This window comes from Pseudoliparis swirei, chromosome 18 (assembly GCF_029220125.1).
Source record: "Pseudoliparis swirei isolate HS2019 ecotype Mariana Trench chromosome 18, NWPU_hadal_v1, whole genome shotgun sequence".
Taxonomy (NCBI): domain Eukaryota; kingdom Metazoa; phylum Chordata; class Actinopteri; order Perciformes; family Liparidae; genus Pseudoliparis; species Pseudoliparis swirei.
Genome location: NC_079405.1, coordinates 557,392 through 571,914, shown reverse-complemented (window position 1 = coordinate 571,914; position 14,523 = coordinate 557,392). Strand labels below are relative to the sequence as shown.

Here is a 14,523-nt window from a genome sequence, read left to right as displayed (position 1 = left end):
GACTTAACTGTTGGGTTAGTTGACTGGACCTAACTGTTGGGTTAGTTGACTGGACATAACTGTTGGGTTAGTTGACTAGACATAACTGTTGGGTTAGTTGACTGGACATAACTATTGGGTTAGTTGACTGGACCTAACTGTTGGGTTAGTTGACTGGACATAACTGTTGGGTTAGTTGACTGGACATAACTGTTGGGTTAGTTGACTGGACATAACTGTTGGGTTAGTTGACTGGACATAACTGTTGGGTTAGTTGACTGGACCTACCTGTTGGGTTAGTTGACTGGACATAACTGTTGGGTTAGTTGACTGGACCTACCTGTTGGGTTAGTTGACTGGACATAACTGTTGGGTTCCTCCTCCCCTCGGCCCCGCGGCGTCACTGATGTCTGGCGTTGGCGATGTTTGCGGAGGGTTTCCTGTCCCTCGCATCAGGAGTCTGAGCGGCTCAGTAGAGAATCATTGTGGTTCTGATCTTCCATCACTCGGGCCGCCAGACTTCTGGGAGCAGACCGGAGAGCCCAGAGGGGGGGGGGGGGGCTGAATGTGGGCCATATATATATATATATATATATGTGTAAAAAAAAAGAGGTGTTTTTTCTGCTCCCACACTGTACCCCTCTAGTGGCATATTCTGGGGGTTGTTTTTTATTTTCTCCTCTCTTCCCTCGTGTTATGCTGTAATCTTCCTGGATCTGCCTGTAATTTCCCGCTTGCGGGATCAATAAAGTATACATCTATCTATCTATCTATCTATATATACATGTGTATATATACATATGAATGTACTGGATGTACTTCGTGTCACGATGGTTACAATGAGACTAGTAACTATGTTTATTTGTGTGGTATGTTGTACTTGTACTTCACTTTACTAGAGTACATCTTGTAGTTTTTCTGATGGAAGTTTGAAGTCAGCTCTGTCGATCAGAGCGATGTTCTCCACGGACATCGTGAAGACGGGGCATCCATCTTGTTTGGTCTCCTGTCTGTTACTCAATCCGACTCCCAAACTGACTTCCCATCATCCTCTCTGTTTCAGTCCGCCAGACACACACAGATGCCTGTGTTTTAAAGTGATGCTCTTCCACCCAGCATGCACTGGTACAAAGGGGGGGGGGGGGTCCCTGCCAGGAAACCCATCTCCTGCTCTCACTACAGATGATGGAGCGAACCCAGAAAAGCTCTCCAACAGCAGAGCTGCAGCGAGACGTCGTTTCACACATTCAGAACACCAGCAGTGGGTTTTTAACCTCAACCTGACGAATTCTAAGATTGGGGTCCGAAATATATATATGCCCGTCTATTGGATGGATTGTGGCGCAGTGTGATTCCTGGTCCCCTCGGGATGAACCGCATGACGGACGAGCCTCTTCTTCATCCAGCGGCGTCGTCGAGCCGATGATTTATGAACAAATACCTGCAGAACTAATGACATCATCAGCCTCAGCTGCACACACTTCACACTCAGTGAGCGGTTGTTCTGACGCCGATGACCCTGCAGCACATGTTCGGCTCACACCTTCAGTTTGGGCTGAATCGAGGGAACGAGTTCATGTCCAGAGGTCTCTTTACATTATTTATTAGGTTTTCTGGATTTCATTAGCACATTTTGCTTCCTGTGAGCTTTAACGTGCCACAAGCTGGACGCTGGTATCGTTGCAGAGACACAAACAATACGCTGCAGTTTCATTTCCATCACTTTTATTTCCGTGGTTCGTGGTCGTCGATCAAGGCAACAATCCCGTTGGGACGGCCGGTCGTCGGTTGAATCCTTTAAACAAACCAACAGCCTCGTTTCATCCAAAAGAGGCGGGTGATTCAGAACCTTCACTGCCTCTGCTGGAACAAAGTGTTCTCTTCTCCCGGAGGAACTGAAAGGAACTGAAAGGCTTCTTGGGAGGATCGCGATAATGCATCAAATACAATTCGTTGGTTTCAGACGGACTCGAACGGCGGCCTCCTGGGTGAAAGACGTTAGGGGCTTCTACAAGAGGGTTAGGGGCTTCTATAAGAGTGTTAGGGGCTTCTATACGAGGTTAGGGGCTTCTATAAGAGGTTAGGGGCTTCTATAAGAGGTTAGGGGCTTCTATACGAGGTTAGGGGCTTCTATAAGAGGTTAGGGGCTTCTATAAGAGGGTTAGGGGCTTCTATAAGAGGGTTAGGGGCTTCTATACGAGGTTAGGGGCTTCTATAAGAGGGTTAGGGGCTTCTATAAGAGGGTTAGGGGCTTCTATAAGAGGTTAGGGGCTTCTATAACAGGTTAGGGGCTTCTATACGAGATTAGGGGCTTCTATAAGAGGTTAGGGGCTTCTATAAGAGGGTTAGGGGCTTCTATAAGAGGGTTAGGGGCTTCTATACGAGGTTAGGGGCTTCTATACGAGGTTAGGGGCTTCTATACGAGGTTAGGGGCTTCTATAAGAGGGTTAGGGCTTCTATAAGAGGTTAGGCTTCTATAAGAGGGTTAGGGGCTTCTATAAGAGGTTAGGGGCTTCTATACGAGGTTAGGGGCTTCTATACGAGGTTAGGGGCTTCTATAAGAGGTTAGGGGCTTCTATAAGAGGGTTAGGGGCTTCTATAAGAGGTTAGGGGCTTCTATAAGAGGGTTAGGGGCTTCTATAAGAGGTTAGGGGCTTCTATAAGAGGGTTAGGGGCTTCTATAAGAGGTTAGGGCTTCTATAAGAGGTTAGGGGCTTCTATAAGAGGTTAGGGGCTTCTATAAGAGGTTAGGGCTTCTATAAGAGGTTAGGGCTTCTATAAGAGGGTTAGGGGCTTCTATAAGAGGTTAGGGGCTTCTATACGAGGTTAGGGCTTCTATAAGAGGTTAGGGCTTCTATAAGAGGTTAGGGCTTCTATAAGAGGGTTAGGGCTTCTATAAGAGGTTAGGGCTTCTATAGAGGTTAGGGCTTCTATAAGAGGTTAGGGGCTTCTATAAGAGGGTTAGGGGCTTCTATAAGAGGTTAGGGGCTTCTATAAGAGGGTTAGGGGCTTCTATAAGAGGTTAGGGGCTTCTATAAGAGGTTAGGGGCTTCTATAAGAGGTTAGGGGCTTCTATAAGAGGTTAGGGGCTTCTATAAGAGGGTTAGGGGCTTCTATAAGAGGGTTAGGGGCTTCTATAAGAGGTTAGGGGCTTCTATAAGAGGTTAGGGGCTTCTATAAGAGGTTAGGGGCTTCTATACGAGGGTTAGGGCTTCTATAAGAGGTTAGGGCTTCTATAAGAGGTTAGGGCTTCTATAAGAGGTTAGGGGCTTCTATAAGAGGTTAGGGGCTTCTATAAGAGGTTAGGGGCTTCTATAAGAGGGTTAGGGGCTTCTATAAGAGGTTAGGGGCTTCTATACGAGGTTAGGGGCTTCTATAAGAGGGTTAGGGGCTTCTATACGAGGTTAGGGGCTTCTATACGAGGTTAGGGGCTTCTGGGTGACACCAGAGCTTATACGGCGTCTCTGCGTCACTCCTCCTCATTCCAAATATCGGAACTTCAGTTTATCGGTTGCAAAAAAGCCAAGATGTTGACGGCCAACAACCTCAAGGCCTCAAAACGATCACAAACCAACGCCGTCCACCTCTTGGAGCTCCTAGAGGGCGGAGCCTGTTTGGTCCTGTCAAACCAAAACATATCGATAACGATTACCCTTCTTCTTCTGTCAGTAAATCATTTGACTGATGCAGGTCCAGGTTTCTTTGAATATAAAGTGTGAGCTTTACCTCCAGGATGTGACATCACCTCCTCCGCGGTTATTCCTGGTTGCTCTTCGGTGATGTTCAGTGAGAGCGTGTTGACTTGGTTCATAGCGTGAAGGAAACACAGGAAATAACCAGGGGCGATGATCCTTCAGTGTGTGTGCGTGTGTGTGTGTGCATGTGTGTGTGTGCATACTTACACACTATTACGACAAGTTGTTTGTGTAAATAATGTATGTAAGTCCCGGTGCTTCATTTCGACTCCTTTCTATGTTTGAGAACACAGACGAGGAAGAGTTTAGACCTCCGAGACGTGTCCAGAGCACGAGGTCACATGACCTTCATGTTCCCTCCGCCATGAACCCGTTCCGTCTGGAAGGATCCAGAGGAGTTGAACTGACCTCGCCTCATATATGTAAACGTCTGACTTGTAGTTTTTGATGAAGACGAGGCTCGTCTCTTCTGTCCTCCAAGTCGGTTTCATCTGCTCGTCTTCTCGCTTATACAGACTCGATTACAGCAGCCAGGAAACGCATTTCCTCCAGGCTCACATTCTATTGTACTCAATCACACACATACACACACACACACAGGTTTCCTCCGTCTTGATGCTCTCTCAGAGCTCTGGGCTGGTGACCCATCGTCTGACGGTCCATCAGCAGAAGAACATCAGCTCATTACCGACCAATGAAAGAACCTCTGATGGGAAAAGAACCTCTGATGGGAAAAGAACCTCTGATGCGTTAAGAACCTCTGATGGGTAAATAACCTCTGATGGGTAAAGAACCTCTGATGGGTTAAGAACCTCTGATGGGTAAATAACCTCTGATGGGTAAAGAACCTCTGATGGGTTAAGAACCTCTGATGGGTAAATAACCTCTGATGGGTAAAGAACCTCTGATGGGTTAAGAACCTCTGATGGGTAAATAACCTCTGATGGGTAAATAACCTCTGATGGGTAAATAACCTCTGATTGGTAAAGAACCTCTGATGGGTTAAGAACCTCTGATGGGTAAAGAACCTCTGATGGGTAAAGAACCTCTGATGGGTAAAGAACCTCTGATGGGTAAAGAACCTCTGATGGGTTAAGAACCTCTGATGGGTAAAGAACCTCTGATGGGTTAAGAACCTCTGATGGTTAAATAACCTCTGATGGGTAAAGAACCTCTGATGGGTAAAGAACCTCTGATGGGTAAATAACCTCTGATGGGTAAAGAACCTCTGATGGGTTAAGAACCTCTGATGGGTTAAGAACCTCTGATGGGTAAAGAACCTCTGATGGGTAAAGAACCTCTGATGGGTTAAGAACCTCTGATGGGTAAAGAACCTCTGATGGGTAAAGAACCTCTGATGGGTTAAGAACCTCTGATGGGTTAAGAACCTCTGATGGGTAAATAACCTCTGATGGGTAAAGAACCTCTGATGTATGTTGGGATCAAATGAAACATGCGTATTGGAACGGTTGATCCAGGACGTCAACGTGTTCAGCAGTCAGACGGGTTCAGGAGCTCCAGACTTCCAGCTGGAGGTCCAGATGGGTTCAGGAGCTCCAGACCCCCAGCTGGAGGTCCAGACGGGTTCAGGAGCTCCAGACGGGTTCAGGAGCTCCAGACCCCCAGCTGGAGGTCCAGACGGGTTCAGGAGCTCCAGACCCCCAGCTGGAGGTCCAGACGGGTTCAGGAGCTCCAGACGGGTTCAGGAGCTCCAGACCCCCAGCTGGAGGTCCAGACGGGTTCAGGAGCTCCAGACCCCCAGCTGGAGGTCCAGATGGGTTCAGGAGCTCCAGACGGGTTCAGGAGCTCCAGACCCCCAGCTGGAGGTCCAGACGGGGAACCACAGGGCTAAAGCTATAGCAGCATGTGTAGACATCCAGTAGCTAGCCTAGCATAGATGTGCTAACGCTGGTTCATGATCAGCTAACGTTTTAGAAACCCGGGTAACGATCACTGTTATGCGACGTTTACCATTTAACATGAAGAACTCAAAATCACCCCAAGTAGCCTCAAAGTAGCCGAGCGCCGGCAACAGGGGTCAGACCCGGCTCAGGGGGCTGATGCTAGGCTGTGATTGGCCAGGTGGCGCTTTAGGGCGGGACTTGGCAAAGGGTCAATTGTGAGCTGAGTTTAGCCACACCTGGTCGAGGCTGGTTGTGTAAAGTTTGTGGCTATACAGACACACACTCTCTCTCCCACACAGACACACACACACACACTCTCTCTCCCACACAGACACACACACACTCTCTCTCCCACACAGACACACTCTCTCAACGCACACACACACACAGACACACACTCTCTCCCACACAGACACACACACACTCTCTCTCCCACACAGACACACACACACACACTCTCTCTCCCACACAGACACACACACACTCTCTCTCCCACACAGACACACACACACTCTCTCTCCCACACAGACACACACACACACACTCTCTCTCCCACACAGACACACACACTCTCCCACACACACACACACACTCTCTCTCCCACACAGACACACACACACTCTCTCTCCCACACAGACACACACACACACTCTCTCTCCCACACAGACACACACACACTCTCTCTCCCACACAGACACACACACACTCTCTCTCCCACACAGACACACACACACTCTCTCTCCCACACAGACACACACACACTCTCTCTCCCACACAGACACACACACACTCTCTCTCCCACACAGAAACACACACACTCTCCCACACAGACACACACACTCCCACACAGACACACACACACACACTCTCTCCCCCACACACACACACACATGTTTCGACATTGTCAGGTCCCAATGACAATAAGAAGGCATGCGTTCACATGGACAGTCCAGATAAAGCAGTTTATTAACACACAGGTATAGACAGGTGGGATGAAGGGGCTCAGTGTGTGGAGGGGGGGGGTGAATACAGTGAAGCAGACAATAAACAACAAACATGTCCGCCCTGATCGTCCCATCAGTCCTGCTGTATATTCACCACACAAAGGCAAATCTTTTCTTTGTCAGCGATTGATTTCCACACTTATTGTCTCAGAGTGAAATAAAAAGCAGAGCATTAAAAAGCCGCCCCCCCCCCTCCAATCAACAAACAATGATTTTTCTTCTTCTGCAGCATAAATAATTTCTGCAGATGCTTTTAATTTATTTATATCCTGTTTGATTTCCAGCACTTTGTTCTGACTGATGATGACGTTCATCAAGTTCCAGGGCAGAGGAGGAAGGATGGGCAGTTCAGACCTTATCCTTTAGAAACTGTTTATATTCTACGTGATAACATATCCTCCTCCAGCTTGTTTACTCTAAAACGTTTCACATTGTGACAGAGCTACACTACGCAGGTCGTTTCCAAAAGGAACCGCTAAAAAGCTCGCCAAAAGGATATTTTTTATTTTCTCTTTGTACGAGACAAGAAGGCATCTGCAGCAAATGTTTATTAAAGGTACAAGCCGTGCTTAAAGGGACAGCAGCAGTCCATGCTCCATCGGTGTGCAGGAGAAACATCCCTGAAGTCCTTTTGACCTCAAATACAGTTTCCTCGCTCAGACTTCGAGGCAGTGTTCGCAGCTCCTCCCCGAGTTCATCACCTTTTAACTCTTTACTTCCCTTCCCTGTCTCTGAGCCATGTCCTCCCCTGTCTCTGAGCCATGTCCCTCCCCTGTCTCTGAGCCATGTCCCTCCCCTGTCTCTGAGCCATGTCCCTCCCCTGTCTCTGAGCCATGTCCTCCCGTCTCTGAGCCATGTCCCTCCCCTGTCTCTGAGCCATGTCCTCCCGTCTCTGAGCCATGTCCTCCCTGTCTCTGAGCCATGTCCCTCCCCTGTCTCTGAGCCATGTCCTCCCCTGTCTCTGAGCCATGTCCTCCCCTGTCTCTGAGCCATGTCCTCCCGTCTCTGAGCCATGTCCTCCCGTCTCTGAGCCATGTCCTCCCTGTCTCTGAGCCATGTCCTCCCCTGTCTCTGAGCCATGTCTTCCCCCGTCTCTGAGCCATGTCCCTCCCCTGTCTCTGAGCCATATCCTCCCCTGTCTCTGAGCCATGTCCTCCCCTGTCTCTGAGCCATGTCCTCCCCTGTCTCTGAGCCATGTCCCTCCCCTGTCTCTGAGCCATGTCCTCCCCTGTCTCTGAGCCATGTCCCTCCCCTGTCTCTGAGCCATGTCCTACCCTGTCTCTGAGCCATGTCCCTCCCCGACAGTCTGAGTGAGCCCGTCCCATCACAGTGCATTGGTTAATGGCTGTCTGTACGGCCTAGCAGGCAAAGACCTGGGCATCACCAATATATATATCTACTTGTTCTGTTTTTATCAGAAAAGAAAAGATACATTTTGAAAGTCAGCATGGGATTACTGGTTTGCTCAGCGTGGTGTGTGGGGAAGTGGGAGGTGGTCCATTGGGAGGTGGTCCAGTGGGGAAGTGAGAGGTGGTCCAGTGGGAGGTGGTCCAATGGAGAAGTGGGAGGTGGTCCAGTGGGAGGTGGTCAAGTGGGGAAGTCCAGTGGGGAAGTGGGAGGTGGTCCAATGGGGAAGTCCAGTGGGGAAGTGGGAGGTGGTCCAATGGGGAAGTGGAAGGTGGTCCACTGGGGAAGTCCAGTGCCGAAGTGGGAGGTGGTCCAATGGGGAAGTGGGAGGTGGTCCAATGGGGAAGTGGAAGGTGGTCCACTGGGGAAGTCCAGTGGGGAAGTGGGAGGTGGTCCAATGAGAAAGTAGGAGGTGGTCCAGTGGTAGGCGGAGCGGGTGTTTGTCCGGTGCTGAGGGGAATGGGAGATGGGTGTCTGGTGCTGGGTCGGAGGGGGTCTGGTTCCTGGTGCAGTGGGAGGTGGTCTGGTGCTGGGTCAAGTGCTGAGGGCAGTGGGAGGGGATTTGGTTTTGGGGGCAGTAGGAGATGGTCCAGTGCTGGGGGCTGTGTGAGGGGATCTGGGTCTTGGGCCAGTGGGCGGTTGTCTTGTGGTAGTGGGCGGTGGTCTTGTTCTCGTGGTAGTGGGCGGTGGTCTTGTTCTAGTGAGAGGTAGGCGGTGGTCTTGTTCTAGTGAGAGGTAGGCGGTGGTCTTGTTCTAGTGAGAGGTAGGTGGTGGTCTTGTTCTAGTGGTAGTGGGCAGTGGTCTTGTTCTAGTGGTAGTGGGCGGTGGTCTTGTTCTAGTGAGAGGTGGGCGGTGGTCTTGTTCTAGTGAGAGGTAGGTGGTGGTCTTGTTCTAGTGAGAGGTAGGCGGTGGTCTTGTTCTAGTGAGAGGTAGGTGGTGGTCTTGTTCTAGTGGTAGTGGGCGGTGGTCTTGTTCTAGTGAGAGGTGGGCAGTGGTCTTGTTCTAGTGAGAGGTGGGCGGTGGTCTTGTTCTAGTGGTAGTGGGCGGTGGTCTTGTTCTAGTGAGAGGTGGGCGGTGGTCTTGTTCTAGTGAGAGGTAGGTGGTGGTCTTGTTCTAGTGGTAGTGGGCGGTGGTCTTGTTCTAGTGGTAGTGGGCGGTGGTCTTGTTCTAGTGGTAGTGGGCGGTTGTTTTGTTCTAGTGGGAGGTGGGCGGTGGTCTTGTTCTAGTGAGAGGTGGGCGGTTGTCTTGTTCTAGTGGTAGTGGGCGGTGGTCTTGTTCTCGTGAGAGGTGGGCGGTTGTCTTGTTCTAGTGGGCGGTGGTCTTGTTCTAGTGGTCGTGGGAGGTGGTGTTCTGGTGGTAGTGGGTGGTGGTCTTGTTCTAGTGGTAGTGGGCGGTTGTCTTGTTCTTGTGGTAGTGGGTGGTGGTCTTGTTCTAGTGGTAGTGTGAGGTGTTCTAGTGGTAGTGGGCGGTGGACTTGTTCTAGTGGTAGTGGGTGGTGGTCTTGTTCTAGTGGTAGTGGGCGGTTGTCTTGTTCTAGTGGTAGTGGGAGGTGGTCTTGTTCTAGTGGTAGTGGGCGGTTGTCTTGTTCTAGTGGTAGTGGGAGGTGGTCTTGTTCTAGTGGTAGTGGGCGGTTGTCTTGTTCTAGTGGTAGTGGGAGGTGGTCTTGTGGTAGTGGGCGGTGGTCTTGTTCTAGTGGTAGTGGGCGGTGGTGAAGAGGTGGAAGAAGCAGAGGGAGAGAGAGGCGATGACGCTGTCTCTGCGTTTGTCCCATTGCTATGGGATGGCTAAGGCGTCTGAGAACTTGGGCAAGATGGAGTCCGTCTCCCCCAACCTCTGGTTGTGGAGCTTTGAGTGCTGCTCTGCCCCGAGTAGCAAACCTGGACCCAAATGTCCTCCCATCCCTGCCCTGAGTCTGCCGTTCTGTTGCTCCCTGATTGGCTCCAGAAACACCACATGCTTGTTTGTACTGACCTTGCGGCCGGGGCCCTCAGTGGTTGCTGGCGGGGTTGGGGTGAGGATGGAGGATTGGGCGCTCCCTGCTCCGGCCTCGTTCACCTGGCTTGGGATCGCCGCGGCCGGGTTCGGGGTCAGGGCTTTAAAGCAGGGAGGGCAGCGGCATGGCGTCAGGTAGAGGTACATGAGGACTAGCACCAGGCTCACCACGCAGCCCAGCAGGGTGGTGAATCCTGTGTTGAATGGCTCGTGCGGCTCGCCGTGGTGCAGCACCACTGTCACGTTGACCTCCTGCGTCTCATTGCGCTGCCGGTCCTGAGACATGCACCAGTAGATGCCGGAGTCCTCGGCGCGAGCCGCCAGGATCTCCAAGCTGCCGTTGGCGTACATCTTTAACGATCCGTTGTTCCCCGGCGGTGCCACGTACTCCTGATTCGGTGATACCCAGAGAAAGGTCACATGCTGTCCGGTGAAGCTGGTCACACAGTGCAGCAGCACCGGCTTTCCTGCCTTTACTAAAACGCCGCTCTCCTGCTGTCGAAGCCCCTGACTCAACACGGTCAAGTTGCATTTTTCAAAGTAGCGGCCGTGCTGGAAGAAGCGCACGGTGCCCCTCTGTATACCGTAGACCAAACAGGTGTACTCCTGTCGGAAGTCTGTCACCGAGGAAAATCTTCTCTGGTCCCAGTGCCGGAGAAGTCTGTACATGGAGCACTCGCACACCAGGGAGTTGTTGTGAAGGAAGATTCCTCTCTGCATTGAGATGGGTAAGTTTGTAATGTCCTCCAGGGGGAGTTTGGACAGGCGGTTTGAGGACAGGTCGAGCACGGACAAGTGAGGGTGGCTGTGCTCCTGGATAGAAAAGAAGGGGAAGTCTTTGATGAGGTTATGACTGAGGTAGGCCTTGTGGAGGCTGCCCAGTCCAGCCAGGGCTCTGCTCTCCACGTGGACGATGCGGTTGTTGAACAGAAGCAGCTCTTTCAATCCGGGTAGGTCCAGGAAATAAAGCTCCTTCAAACCACTGAGCCGATTGGACGACAGGTCCAGGTATCGGAGCAGAGTCCCAGAAGCGTTTCTAAACGCCCCTGGCTTAATAACAGTCAGCCGGTTGTGCGCTATCCGCAACGTCTCCAGCCGGTTGAGTCCTTCGAAGCTGCGGTCCCCCAGCTGTGTGATCTTGTTGTGGCTTAGATCCAGAGTGACGGCGGAGACGGGCATGTCTCGTGGAACCTGATCCAGACCCGCGGCAGTGCAGCTGAGGATGTCCGAGGCGCAGAGGCATCCGCCTGCCTGGGGGGAGTCCTGAAACGCGCAGACGGCGGCCCGGACCGGGTCCGGCTGGGGGAGCAGGAGACAAACGAACAACACCACGACAGAACGCCACGCCGTAACCGCTGGTGCCGCCACACCCTGCGGAAAACCACTGCTCCCAGCAACGTGCGGCATGATGCCCGCCAGCAGCCAGAGATCTGTTTGTAGTTTCCTTTTATCACCCAGCTTATAACTTTTTTAACATGTGTTTTACATGCTTCATGCTGTGGGATTCATCTCAATTTTCACCAAGTAATTCACATCTGATACAAACAGAGTCCTGACAAACTAACACATGAGAGTGCACACTTGTTTTTCATCTTGTTTTACCTTGTTCCAGTCCCTCGACATGTGGAGATAAAGCCTCTCAAACTGCTGCGGGATATACCGATGTCAATGTGTGAGCCCTCTGAGTCTCTGAGTCTCTGGCTCTGAGTCTCTGAGTCTCTGGCGGTTCCAAGGCACTGAGGCTTGTTTGCTTTGAAACTCCGGATCACAAACCCAACGTCGCCGTGAGGGAACGCTGCGCTCGCTGGGTTCCAGCTACTCCTCTAGCGGTTGATGTTGAATGAGGCGATGTCATCTGCGTACGCCTGTCAGCGTGGCAGCCATCTGGAGTGGCAAACGAGATTAAAACATGAACACAATATTTAAATAGGTGGTGACATTAAAAAAAGAAGAACAAAAGGCTGTAAGCAGGGTCCCTTCTGCTGTGAGCTGCGTGGCTCCAAGAACTCCAGGTGTGAAAAGTGGAGAAAAAAAAGAGAGTTGTACTTTTAGATCATTATCCTTTGGTTGTTGTTGTTGTTGTGGGCTTTTATTCCAGCCGGAGGAAACCTCGCTTCCTCTGGACCTCTGGACCCCCTGGGCGCTGTGTCGCCCATACGACCCTCTCCTCCCGGTCCTTAGTCCAGGAGACTGGATGTGTCCGTCCGTTCTGGTTCCTGCTCCTCTGGAGACGGCCGGGGGGCTCGCTTGTAGCGGCTCGTCGTCTTTTCTCCGCCAAGTCTCTTTTTTTCTTCTTTTTTTGTGAATCACAGCCTCCAGCTGTCTCGCCCTCAGCCCACGCCCCAAGCCTCCAGATCACATTATCACAGGAGCATCCCGTCGGCTTCACTCCTCTTCCCTCGAAGGCACTTACAGCGCGCTCTCACTCCCTATCTCTCTCTCTCCTCTCTCTCTCACTCCCTATCTCTCTCTCTCTCTTTCCTCTCTCTCTCTCTCCTCTCTCTCTCACTCCCTATCTCTCTCTCTCTTTCCTCTCTCTCTCTCTCTCCTCTCACCCTCACTCCCTATCTCTCTCTCTCCTCTCTCTCTCTCCTCTCTCCCTCACTCTCTCTCACTCCCTATCTCTCTCTCTCTCCTCTCTCTCTCTCTGTCCCTCTCTCTCTCTCTCTCCTCCGGCTGATCCGTGCGGACGTGTTTTTCTTCAGTGGGTGGATGATAGATTTTGTATGCAGAAGAGAAATCTGTGAAACATGCAGCTGTGAGAGAAGTCCTTCTCTCCAGGTGTGTGTGTGTGTGTGTGTGTCCAGATGAGCGTGTAGTGGAGCTGTGAGCTGCTTCCCGTCAGCTAACCACTCGCTGTGTCTGCCTCCTCCTCCTCCTCCATTATAGTTAAATCCCCCCACCCCCCGCACACACTCTCTCTCTCTCTCTTTCAAAGCGCCCATCTCCTGCTCTTTCTTTTCTCCTATTTCTTTTTTCTGCTATTTTGCTTTATTTCTGTTCACGTTCACACATTGTTGTTTTCATCCCCACGTCTGTCTCTCTCCCTCTCTCTCTCTCTCTCTCTCTCTCTCTCTCTCTCTCTATGTCTCTCTCTCTCTCCTCTCTCTCTCTCTCTCTCTCTCTCTCTATCTCTCTCCCTCTCTCTCTCTCTATGTCTCTCTCTCTCTATGTCTCTCTCCCTCTCTCTCTCTATGTCTCTCTCCCTCTCTCTCTCTCTGTCTCTCTCTCTCTCTCTCTCTCTCTCTCTCTCTCTCTCTGTCTCCTTCTCCCTCTCTCTCTCTCTCTCTCTCTCCCTCTCTCTATCTCCTTCGCTCTGCCCCCCCCCCCCCCCCCATGTGAAGACAGGACCGGCCGTCTCTCCTCGTGAAGTGTCTGCTGTGATGAAAGGTCACAGAAAGGTCACAGCTGTCTCCCTGTGGGAGGCACCTGTTGATGTTTTTATTCTTTAACAGACATTTTCAAATACTGTGAAATGTAGACACCAAATGCATCATTTACATTCAAATGATTACAGAAATTAAATGTTGTTAATTTGAGCAGAAACACTGTTGACCGGTACTTTCAGAAGAGCCTCAGCCCGTCCTGAGGTCTCCAGGTGTCCTCCTCTTCCTCTCCACGCTCTGAGGCGACTCCTCCTCTTCCTCTCCACCTCCATGCTCTGAGGCAACTCCTCCTCTCCACCTCCACGCTCTGAGGCGACTCCTCCTCTTCCTTCTGTTCTCATGGACTCTGACCACATCTCTGTGGAAGAGAGACCTTCAACAAGATGAACGTCCAGCAGCCTCAGTGTGTTCACACCCCCACCAATGAGGACCCTCTTCACGGTGACCCTCCTGAGGGTCCAGAGGGTCAATGTGTTGTCGTGGCGGCTCTTCTCTTTGTCAGGGTTCTTTTGCTGCTCCAGAGTCTGACGTGGCTCCGTCTGGACAAACGTTACGACTCATAAACAATAATACAAGTATATTAAAATGTATTCCTGAGCCGTTGAGAGGAACACTCGCCATGTGGCCCCGTCGTTGACAGCTGTCTATGAACGGAGGATGAACCGGTAAGGAGGCAGTGGGCGGTGCAAAGGACTCGCAGCACTCACTACACCACCTCCAGCAGCAGCTCCACCCAGAAGAGTCCCGGGAGAGGAAGACTCAGAGGGGAGAGGGGGAGTGAGTGGGAGGCCCGCCATTAAAGATTGATGCACAGTAGTTGGATTGAGTGGTGGTGGGGAGGAGAGCAGGAGGAAAGGAGGAGAGGGGAAAGGAGAGAGAGAAGAGAGGGAGGAGGGAGAGGCTCTCCATCTCGTCTCATGTGACATCGAGTTTTTCTGTTTGTGAGAAGACAGAAATAAAAACAGGATTTCTTCGATTTCTTTTCCAGGAGAGAAACATGTTTCCTGTGAGATGTTGTTGTCTGTGTTTGTTGTTGTTGTCTGTGTTTGTTGTTGTTGTTTTGTTCCTCGTCTTCAGATCTGTGCTGCTGATCAACAGCTTCCTGTCTGACTTTTGCTTTTTGGGGTTCCAATCCAGAGTTCCGTTTGTCCCGGCC

The 14,523-nt window shown here is 51.2% G+C and overlaps 2 protein-coding genes across 2 annotated transcripts in view; one reads left to right on the top strand and one right to left on the bottom strand.

Moving 5' to 3' along the window:
- LOC130207760 (E3 ubiquitin-protein ligase RNF123) overlaps positions 1 to 14,523 on the top strand; it is a 101,634-nt gene that overhangs the window by 72,436 nt on the left and 14,675 nt on the right. The window lies entirely within an intron of this gene.
- On the bottom strand, positions 9,685 to 12,344 carry amigo3 (adhesion molecule with Ig-like domain 3). Its single transcript, XM_056436446.1, has 2 exons — positions 12,028 to 12,344; positions 9,685 to 11,865 (listed from the first exon to the last, which is right to left on the bottom strand). Exon 2 carries the CDS (start codon positions 11,386 to 11,388, stop codon positions 9,763 to 9,765), a length of 1,626 nt encoding a protein of 541 aa, XP_056292421.1. The 5' UTR covers positions 11,389 to 11,865; positions 12,028 to 12,344; the 3' UTR covers positions 9,685 to 9,762.